The 11,906-nt window shown below is 40.8% G+C and overlaps 1 protein-coding gene across 4 annotated transcripts in view; it reads right to left on the bottom strand.

Annotated features, from left to right (window-relative positions):
• dpy19l3 (dpy-19 like C-mannosyltransferase 3) overlaps positions 1-11,906 on the bottom strand; it is a 111,409-nt gene that overhangs the window by 84,790 nt on the left and 14,713 nt on the right. For all 4 annotated transcript variants that reach the window (XM_049602624.1, XM_049602625.1, XM_049602615.1 and 1 more), the window contains 2 exons: positions 6,367-6,457; positions 173-294 (listed from right to left, as the gene is read on the bottom strand). In XM_049602624.1, coding sequence (XP_049458581.1) covers positions 173-294; positions 6,367-6,457 — 213 coding nt within the window. The remainder of the gene's footprint in view (positions 1-172; positions 295-6,366; positions 6,458-11,906) is intronic.

Raw genomic sequence — 11,906 nt, 5'->3', positions numbered from 1 at the left:
TGTGATATCATTTTTACATTTTTCACACCTTGGGAATGCTTTATTTCACGGGCCAAAATGACAAGAAAAGTCACAGAGACAGTCAATCACATTGAAGTGTGGCGGTCATTACTCTCATCTTTTGTGTTTTACAAGCCAATTGTAAATAGCTGACAGCTGAGTGATGTGTTACCTGTATGGGCAACAGTCTGTAGAGAACACTGAGAAAGACCTCTTGGTAGATATTCATTCGCTGTAGGAGATTAATGGTCCTCTTAGATTCTGTCAAGTTGTCATGGATCAATTCTGAGAGCCCTGGAAACACACACACATACACACACAATTTAGAAATGCCACCATTTCTTCACAGTGACACAGACTGATTTTAACAATTATTATTGGGGGATGAATGTTTCTTAAAGCTGTCTTTGCTCATTCACAGGGTATGGTGCTGCTTTTAAAGAACAATAACTGTTTGAAATGTCTGTCAGCCACTAAAAACACATAATATTCTGCTTGAATTTAATTCTGTAATTGCTGGGAGGACAATGGATGCCTGAACCCATCAGTGTAACTATCCTTGGAAGCCCTCAAACATAAATCCCTCTGCTCAAATAAAAATTACTAAGTACTGTTGTACTGCCTTTTTTAATAAAAAAAAATAACTAAATATGTCAGGGCTTCCCGTCCTGCAGTGTTTTATAGCACCCTCACCTGAAAGCAGCCTGTAAAGCCCATTAATCTCCACTAACATCATGAAAAAATAATGAAATTAACACATGAACCTTGTAAAACCAAAATTACAGCCTTGCACTTGTATGCCTCCATAACCCCCATCAAGTTGCAGTTACAGTATACATCCATGTCTGTGAAAACATGAATGCTTCACATACATCCTACCCCAGCCTGCACAGTCATTAGCACAGTTTCAAGGTAGGCACACAAGATTAGTGTCACCAACTCAATATCTGGCCAAATGTCTCTTCTCTGTTCCTGAGATATGACGTCGAGTAATGGCCAGAAAAGTATTTTAGCAGAACATTATGATGTAACAGTGAAGCTGACCTCTGAACTTTGGGATATAAAATGTCATTACTTCATCATTAAATGCTATTAGTTATGACCAAAAACTGTGTTTTGTGAGGTCACAGTGACTCTGACCTTTGACTTTTGACCAACAAATGCAAGGTCAAGTGACCTTGAATCCTGACCACCAAATTCTCTTCAGTTCATCTTTGAATCCAAGTCGATGGTTCTGCCAAATTTGAAGAAATTTCCTCACAGTGTTTTTGAGATATCACATTCACAAGAATGAGACAGAGGCAAGGTCATGGTGACCTTGAACTCTGACCATCAAAAAATTCATCCTTAAGTCCAAATGGAAATTATGTGCCAAATTTGAAGAAATTCTCTGAAGGAGTTCTTGAGAAATCACATTCACAAGAATGGGACAGATGGACGGACAGACATATTGCCTCCCACCACGGCTATCACCTGCACGGCAACATAAAAAGGTGAGGAGCTATTTCATACAGCAAATGTCATATTTAATTGAGTGTAGCTGTCATTTACACCATAATTTACTAAATAAAGTGATCATGAGAGAAGATGAGTCATGATCTAGGTGGTATACTGCCTCTGCTAAACAACTTCCTGCAGGAAATCCTGTAGAAGGATGGGGAAGTTCTTCCCAATAAGCTTTAAAGCCACTGTATGGGCGAGGCAATATTTTTACCGTTTACAATGGATCCCTACTGACTACTTACATGTGACAGATGTTGCCCTTACTGAATAACCCAGAGAATTATCACCTTACTTTGCAATTACCCTCTGCTTTAGAGTGTTTTATCCTCTTTCAGCATGCTGTTTTAGCTTGACGACTGCTACTTTAATATTCCAGTTCACTCTCACCACTCTCATCAACACTGTTTTAAGATGTAGCAGGCAGCCAACTAGAACTACCACCTTGTGGTTGTATGCCTCCTCCAACCAGTCAAGTTGCAATTTTCATCAATGTCTGTCCAGACTCATATGTAGTAGACAACCGTAAACAACCCTTCAAATATGGATGTTGCTGCAAATAAGCTACAAATTCTTAAACCTGGATGCATCACACTCATCTTCAATATGGCAGCAGAAAAGATCTACACAATCAGTACAGTTTTAAGGAGGGCACCCAAGATTAGTGTCATCAATTTATAATCTAAACAAATGTGAAATATGGTCACAATCTCCCCTAGCTTTGAGTGATGTCCAGAAAAGTGTATTTTGCAAAACATTATGCTGTCACGGTGATGTTGACCTTTGACCTTTTAGATATAAAATGTCATCATTTCATCATTTTCCTATTGGACCTTTCTGTGAAATTTTGTCATAATCAACAAATGAATTTTTGCCCAAATATGTTTAGTGAGATCACAGTGACCTTTGACCTATAACTTCTTCCTAGAATCCAAGTGAACGTTTTTGCCAAATTTGAGGAAATTCGTTCACAGCGTTCTTGAGATATCTCGTTCAAGAAAATGGGACAGACAAATGGACAACCTAAAAACATAATGCCTCTGGCCAACAATGTCGCCAGCATGGAGGCATTAAAAGCTCTAAAACCCCATTGCACAATAGCTGCTCAGAGTCAGCACCAAACAGTAGACAGACAAAGTTAGTGAGCATGTGGTGAATTACTGAAAAATTTAGCAGCTTAAGAGCCAGGTATTGTTTATAAAAAGTTAGTAGGCTGCACAACAAAGTTGAAAGGAAAACATATATTGGACTAACATTTGCCAGGCTTCTACAAACATGGCAAATATTGCTCCATATCTACTGGACTTGCCTATAAGCAACAGTTTCCTAACAATTTTTACACATAAGCTTAGAAGGTGATAATTCAGCAGTGTTGTGTTCACAGCTTGTTTCTGTTGCCACTGCCACAAAAAAAAATCTATTATTGCTGGTTTACATTATCATTGGCAAATACTATTAAAACAAGACCCTAACTCTAATAAACCAGAATTATCCTTTAACAATGGCATGATCATGGCCTGCAAAAAGACTAGTACTGATGTTATATGAGTGCACACACACTGGTGTCAATATTCCAAATTGGGCACTGGGCGCAGTATCATTATTATGTATTTGGTTTGACTGGAACGAAGCGTGACTCCAAACTTGCAGTGTAGAGCTGAGTTTTTGCTGCAGGCAGGGATGTGTCAGCCTGATCACTGCTGTGTTCTTGATCCATGTAAGACCATAAAACCAGCACTGTTTTCCATAAACAAAGTACACATTACTACCCACACACAGCCCACTCCACTTCATTCATTCCTTTTTATCTTCCTTTCAAACTGTCATTTTCACTTTATCCCTATTCTTTCCCCCTTCCTTTAGTCCTTCCTACTTTCCTCACTTTAATTCTTCTAACCTATCTTAGCTCCTCTATCCTTCTGTCCTTATACCTTTCCTCTCGTGCTTCTGTATCTTTCCTTCCTCTTCTTTATTCACACCTCCTTGCTTATTTTCTCCCACCAAACTCTTTTTCCTTCCACACATCAATCTGTTACTTTGTCATTTCTTCCATTATGCCATCTATATAGTTTTCTTCTCCCTCCTTCATCCAAAACTACTGTAGTTTTTTGCATATTTAGCCATTCTGCTGACAGGAAGAAAAAAAGTGAGCACAGAGTGAGACAGAAAGGGAGGTCAGCTAGTTCCTCAACTGATTAGCCAACAGCTCAATTATTTGCCTTGGTCGAAAATTAGGCTCGTTTGCAACTAGGAATTTTACATGATAATGGGAACAAATAATTAGACCAATTTCCCTCAGACCAGACTGTGCGTCACGAGAAACTGCAGTGATTTGTTCGGTCTGGCTGGAAAACAGAGGGAAAAAGTGTCTTTCTCCTTGTAACAGTGAGAGACAGCTGCCTTATGTTAAAAAAAAAAAGTCTATTTAGTCAAGAATCGCTTTTTTGAGAAATTAATACCACATACCAATTACTACAGTTGTTTCACAGTTATCAAAATATCCACAAACTTTCGAGTTATATGATTTTACACAACCTAGCAACAACCTAATTAATCTAATTTTAGCTCCATTAGCTGGTCGAAAACGTCATCTCTGGATGACTTTTGAGTGATGCCAGCTGACTCGTTTTAAAACAAGAATCCTGAAAAAGGGTTTTAAATATATATTTAATAGTTAGATAAATTACACCATCCTGAAACACCTGAGGCTAAAGCTGCATATCACAGGCAAAATGTACTCACCAGCTGATGATACACATAGAGGACAAAGTAAAAAAAAACAGCACTGGTCTTTTAACACAGTGTAAAGCTGGTTAATCCTAGATTATAAGCATGATAGAGAAAAATGCCAGATTGGACTGTTACTTAATTCTGATATTGCCCTATGAGGCTGCTTAGCTGGCACACCTGATTGTATTTCCAAAAGGTATGTTTTCACTTTTAATGTAATAAAAGAGAAGGCTTCTAAGATGAGGACCAACAAGCAAATGTGTTTAGCAAATATAACACTTCCTCAGGATATGCTGACGGGAGTTGATTGGACAGTGCAGCGCCACAGCTGACCAGACTGATCTAAGACATCACAATATCACTGGAGTTTCATACCAGAGAGAAGACATATAAGACTCAAGTGTATCACTGCCACGTTTTATATTTAATTTGTTTTCTAATTCACCACCATCTACTTACACATCTGAGCAAGAGAAGGACTACAAACTACTTTCTTCATTCATCAAAAAGATTTTTCTCTTCACGATCTGTTATTTCCCTCATCAACTTTCAATATCGATACAATTAAAATCAGAAAGAGTATCTGCCTGCAAGAAACACGTTTACATCAGTGATCGTCATTTCCATTCAGTCGCACCAAGCTGATAGTTCCCGGGTGTCGGGTTGATGTGTTACAGAATTTTAATTTGTTTAATAAAGCCTTTAAAGCCTACTGATAGCTGATCCAGCTGTGATCAGCTGCCGCCGTCATCACAAATGGACGTTGCTTCACGTGACACTTAAAAATGAAATATGTCTCATTTCTCTAAAGATGTATTTCCTTGTTTCATCTTTCTTCACATCTCATCCTTGCATCTCTCCCCTGTGTCTTACGTGGGCGGAGGTTAGATGCAAGTTAGAGATGCAAGAGAGGGAAATGTGGATGTAAGATCAGGTATTGGGATGAACTCTCTGGTACCATCCAGGAAGGTTTTTTTCCAAGGATGGAGAAGGCATGACCAAGCCCTACCCTCCTTGATTGGCTAGTACTAGTTGCCCTCATTGGTTGGGTTGGTTTGGGTTTAGTGAAGATGGGTGGGACTGGTTACAGTTAGTATAAGAATGTCAGGGTAAGCCAATCAGAGGCAGAGTAAGGCAGAGTAGGGCCATCCTATTAATTTGTATTAATTAATTAATTTGTATCTAGTACAGCTTCCACACAGTGAGAAAATACTACATTAGCAGTGTATCATTCAGTCAAGAGTGAAGCTCTTACCCCAAAAAATTATGTAGTTGATTGATGATACACTGGCTAATACAGCTGGGTTCCTACTGTGGTAAGCTAGTTAGCGCGACTTGCTAACATTTGCAGATGACAATATATCAGATAAAACAGACTGTTTGATGCATTCCTTATACTTTTGCTCTTTTCTTTAGTTTTATTTTCCTATTTTGTAAAAGCCAAAAGAGACATCACCTTCAAAACTGGATACAGAGTATCTCTGTCACCAGAACTCCCATGCATATTACTTCAGCATGTAGAAAAAACTTAAAGCTTGACAGGACTTCGGTGCCAGTGATTAGACAAATGCCGTATAGATGAATTCGGCAAGCGATTTGTGTATGCCGCCATCTTGCAGCGGCGCCATTGCTGCGGTGACATGTGTCAGTCATCAATTCATTATGCTGTCATTGTGAACTGACTCTCTACAGTGACAGCATCATGAATAGCTGGATTGATGATGTTAGACAGTGGCCTCCGGTAACTGATGAAGGTATCTTAAATGAGTACCGATATTAATATAGAAATTAATCATTTGTTTGAGCAATAAGCAGGAAAGATTAGAGTAATGGAGAGATAACAGACTGTATCCTTAAACACTGTGTAATATAACATTAGCATACGTTACGTGTGCTGACGTTAGCAAGCTAGCAGCGTGACATTTAATCATTATGGACATGGGCATACACAAATTGCTCGCCGAATTCGTCTATAGGTGACATGTTTAGTAAACGGTCAATTAGGCTCATAAAATCAAGGATGACATAAATAGAAACATAATTAGGCTGATATTTGATTAATTCAATAAAAGGCCAGTATTGGTGCAATATATAAAAGCCAAAAGAAAATAATATAATCATAAACATAGTGTATACCTTCGTGTATTGTTGGGGCCTGCAACATTTGCTTGTAGTAGGAGTAGTACAGTCCACACTCTGTCCGAAACGAGATCTCCCGCTCCACTTCCTGAAAGCAAAAAAGGGGATTTCAGCTATATGAAACCAAAGACTTCTATTCTCCAAAATATGGAAAACAGATATCCTGGCAAAGCATGACAGAAACATGGAGGATAGAGGCAAAGCGGCTAATACACTCGTAATCCTCAACAGTAACAATACGACAGGTAGTGTGTGTGTGCGTGTGTGTGTGTGTGTGTGTGTGTGTGTGTGTGTGTGTGTGTGTAGGTGCTTAGACGATGTCTTCCCAGGAGATTTCCCGCTTGCCATGCATCATTACTGTTCCACTGGGGGGTAAAAACTGAGAGCAAACAGTGAAAAACCGGCTGCGGAATATTAACTCAATCATCCATCTATCATGTCCAGTTTGTAAATACTTTTCACATCTGTGCTCAACCAAAAAATACATCCTTTAACTATAGTGATATATTTCTTTGACATATTGGTTATCTGATTTAACTAAAAGTCTCCAGCACTGTCCCTCCATGATGGAAGTGGTCATCCCTAAAGATCCTGAAATCTGCTTACTAAAAACCAAAGCATATTTAAGTATAATGACGATGCCATTTATAGCATCTTTTTCCAGTGATGACTCATGATTAAAAGCTCATCCCTTATAAAGAGCCATAAGAAACAAATTTTGGAGACGAAAACCTTGATGATTCATCGGCAAACTGACACTAAATGGAACAGCCCTGCTGATTTCCATCTGCTTTACAAATTCAGTTTTCATGCTGAAAAAGACAAAATTCCTCCATGAAATGACATTCAAATACACTTTTACATATATATAACATGTCCCTTTGTGGTCTGTAGCCCCGCCTGTGCAGCTACATCTCATCATCTTAAGCAGAACTGATAGCAGAATTTAATAAGCCTGGCTATTTAATTCCTGTGATGTCCTGCAGATCATCATACCCAGTCTGTCATTACCTGACAGCACATGTGCTTCTATAGCTATCAGGGAGGATCAACAACATGCAGGACACCAGGCAAATGTGTTCCCACCAGCTAGTTCATTTAATCCACCTAGTTTAAACTCTTTAAACTTTTAGTTGAGTGAAAACCAGCAGGGTTTTGAGACCTGAGGAGCACAACAGAGAGTTCATAACACAGGGAGATATCAGTCAATTTTTACATAGACATTTGTATTTGATATACATTGCTGGGTACTGAAGACCTCTCAACAACACACAGGTGCAGGAGGAAATGATGAACCTCTTTACCGGAAAAAGAGATTGACGCTGTGAACACAGTGACAGTCCCAGGTAGGGGTGGGGGAATTTTCCGAATTTTAGATGCATGGCGATTCGGACGTGGACGAATCTGAATTGATTCACAAACGTCCAAATTTTGATTATTTAAATCTGTTAATTAGAGTAATACAGAAGGTTCTAAATAATGCGGAACTAAGAAGCGCGGTACGTGTTATCTCCGGGACACTTTGGGATGCGCACCTGGAGCAGACACGCCGACACGTGCACAGAGGAAAACAAACATGGCTGACCGCCACCCACCTTGCCGTGAGATCCGAACAGCTCCTTCTAATTTAACAGCTTCTTCTACAACGTTGACGGCAGAAGTGAACTGGACAAGAGCCACATTATATGTAAGCTGTGTCGTGCTAAAATAAAATACTTTGGCAACACAACAAACATGAGAAGCCATGTAACTCGATTCCACCTGATGGAGGAGTCAGGGAGACAGCAGGCTGTTGTTGCTGCGGCAACTAGTGGCGCTACCGACCAGAGAACAATCGAGGAAGCAATAAGAAAGCTGCCACCCTCATCTGAAAAGGCGAAGCGAATTACGAAGGCCATCGCCGCATTTATTGCCAAGGATTTGCATCCTTATTCTGTCGTGGAAAATCAGGGATTTCGAGGACTGCTGCGTACACTGGAGCCCAGATACACCATCCCATCCCGACGCTATTTCACAGACACTCTACAACCAAACCAAAACAGAAGTCATGGCCTCACTGTTGAAGGCAGGTAGGATCGCAGTTACATGTGATGCGTGGACTTCTGTCGCCACTGAATCATTTGTTACTCTAACTACGTATTTTATCTTGTGATTTAAGATACCTGTTGTTACCTTTGGTTCCATACAACGAAGTTGTAACTTTCCAGTTTGCACGCATTTCCATTTATATGTTTAATAAAATATAATGGAAATGAATTCAACTGTTTCTTATTACAAATGCACTGTTTTTAAAATTGCAAGTGTTGAATGCTTATTCAGTGAGACAAAAAGAAATGTGTGTTGTGAAAAAGTGCATCAATATACATAAAATAAAGATGCATCAATAAAACACTGTTAATAGGAAATAAAGTGAGTTTTCACCCTTATAACACAGCCTTGGTCTACCCACAGAGGTGGTGTTAATTAGACTTCTTCCTGAGACAGAGTGGGCATGAACAGGCTGTTCTTAACATCTTTCTGACTCTAATTAATTTTGTTGCACCTATTAGGGTGGGACAGTGTACGCCTTTTATTAGTAACTTCAACAAACTTCCAGCACAGCAACACCTTCTCATGCTCATTAAATACTCCATTAATACTGATAATGAAAATTCTTTGCAAGACATCCCTTAAATGTTCTGTGTGCGACATTCAGAGCATTAATAAAGCAGCATAGCACTATTTGCCATGTAAAGCTAAAGTGAAGTAATGGCTTCCTGAGCTGAGAATGAAGTCATGCTCCCTCTGTGTGTTTTGCAATAAAAACTTCTCTCAGCCATGCGTGCATGTCTGTATCTTAATGGCTAGTTTAACGCCACCACTTTGCACTACGCTCATGCGGCGCTCATGCGGCAATTATTAGTCGACACCAGAAATATTAGTTGGTTAAACTAAATAGTGTTTTATTCATGTGCAAGGCCGCTGAACTGTCACGCAGCCTCCCGTCACTAGTTGGTGCTACAGAGCCGTCAGACAGCAGTCCCCCTCCCCGCAGTAATGCTCGAGTAGACTGGAGTTTTAAAAGAGCTCAGTGGAATTGGAGAGATGTACTCTCGCAAAACCAGCGAGATTTGGCAGTACTTTGATGTAGAAAATGAATACAGTGTAGGCTGTGTCAGAAAAAACTGGTACATAATCACTCGACTGGAGCAATGTGTAACAGGGCTCGACAGTGCGAGCGTTTCACTCGCATTTGCGACTAAAAATAGGTGTGTGCGAACTGTAAAAAATATTTAGGGGCACATGTGCGCATAAAAAAAACAGCCGAAGCAGCCTATATTTTTGTCAATAAAAAAAAGATGATAATCTAACCGCAAATCTTGGAGGAACTCCAGCTGCCTTCCCTCTTCCCCATGTGACACGGTTATGGGCAGTTTTCCAAGCCACTGTCGGCACAATGAATATCGTGCGCGACGCCAAGGGTAGCAGTGCCGCTTTGTCAGGCGTTGCTGCCTTCTCCATGGACAAACAATGGGACAGCCAGCGCAAAGCGGTTTAACGGCCGGGGTCTACAGGGCACGTCAGCGGCGCGACACGTCTGCAGCGTGAGTCCCGTAGCAGCTCGCCCCCCTGTTAATCAATTACAGCGGCTCCACCGGCAACTGGAGCTGCCGCACGACAACTCTCTATTTTAGGATGCTCTATTTTTGTCGCGCTATGCTCCCCTACGCGACCCCCCAGCAGATAAAAACTACATGAAATAGTGTGCTAAATGTGCACCATGTGTTTTTAAATGAATCAACCATTATCATTTTTTCATGCATTTCCCCATGTTTATCCGTGACATTGTGTAAATGTCCGTGGCGGACACTTGAAAGCGAGTAGATGACAAATAATACAGTAAATTTGTAGATAACTCAAATATATGTAATAACTTAGGTGGAAAATGCTTTAACATTTCATGGCTCAGCAAACGGTAAACAACCCCGCTGGTTTCTCTACGTGTCGCTTCCGTATGCAGTCATTGGAGCCCAAATGAATACGCCGCGACGCTACGCTGACGTGACGCTTACGTTTGCAGCCGGTGGGACCCGGGCGTTACAGCTGATCATGTGTAGAGGCCTTTAGGGACCGTTCGCCACGGTACCGCTGCTGGGCAGGGTGGAAACAAAGCCCTTTTCGCACAGAGCGCACAAAGCGCAGACCTCCGCAGACGAACCGATTCATTGTGTATGTGCTACCGCGGCGCAAGAGCGCACCGCTCTGCCACCAAGCTGAGCGGCGCACGCCGCCAGCCTGCGCTCGAATTGAAATTTTTTTAATTTCACCGCAACACGCTGTGACGACACCTCGGCGCCGCGCGTCCAATAGCAGAGAAGAGCCTGAAGTAGACCTGGAAGCGGTCACCATGGAGCTGTAGCTCCTGAACAAGCCTGTACTCCCACAAATCCTGTCCTCTGTGCCCTACCCCTCGGTGGGCGGCGTGAAAGCTCTGTGTAAAAGACGCTTAAGTCCTTAAGTCCTGCAGAGTTTCAGAGGACCTGGAGAATGTTTTAGGATAGTAATAACATTATATAAGATAATCATATTGCAAAGATAATATATATAAGATAATAACATTAAAGACAAAATGAAATTGCAATACTTTTTCAAAACTTGATGATTTTACCTTTCTGTACATTTTGTATACAAATTCATTAAATAATTTTGCTTGTAAATGTCTATTTGCATCACGTTTATTACGGAAAACACATCATTTGATCAATTTACATTGTGCCCCTAAAGTTCTTTGTGCACTCCTTACTTTTTCAACTTAGGAGCACATGTGCTCCTTGGGAAAAAAGTTAGCGTCAAGCCCTGTGTAACCACATTCAACTCAAGCATTTGAATGTTAGTCTGCTCAACGACAGCTGCTGCTGCTAGCAGTGCTAGCCACACATAGCCCAAATTGACATTGTTCACCTGGAGACGCTGTGATCCCACCCAGGCCGGGGAAGATAACGCAGCTCATCACGACAATGACCTCACAAGATATGCTTCCACTTAACTTTGTTGAAGGTAAAGGCTTCAGGAAGTTAATGGAATATGTTGAGCCTGAATGTTCACATTCATCCAAGTGTCTCGTACATTTAAAATCCTACATGGTTGTTGAAGATTGTTATTAAGTAACTTTCAAAGGGCTCTTAATGCACACAATATTTTTGGGACAATGTTTCAAATACTTAACAATAAACTGTGTTTAGTCGACAGGGAAATTAGTCGCCAGGAACATCCCTTGTGTCCAGACAACTCATGCTCCGAATATCACATAGAGCCCCTTTAACTCTAGAACTATCCTTATTGCTCATAGTTCCCTCTTTTTGCCAGTTTAAGACTGATTGATATGGTAAATGGTGAGTGGGCTGCACTTATAAAGCACTTTTCTCACTGAGCAGACAAAGCACACTGGGGGCGACTGTGGTTTAGGAGATAGAGCGGGCCGACCACTAATTGTAAGATCGGTTCAAGATACTTGACTCCAAATTGCTCCTGATGGCTGAGCCATCAGTGTGTGAGTG

The sequence above is a fragment of the Epinephelus fuscoguttatus genome, linkage group LG2, assembly GCF_011397635.1.
Source record: "Epinephelus fuscoguttatus linkage group LG2, E.fuscoguttatus.final_Chr_v1".
Lineage (NCBI taxonomy): Eukaryota > Metazoa > Chordata > Actinopteri > Perciformes > Serranidae > Epinephelus > Epinephelus fuscoguttatus.
This window is presented reverse-complemented; position numbering and strand designations above follow the sequence as displayed.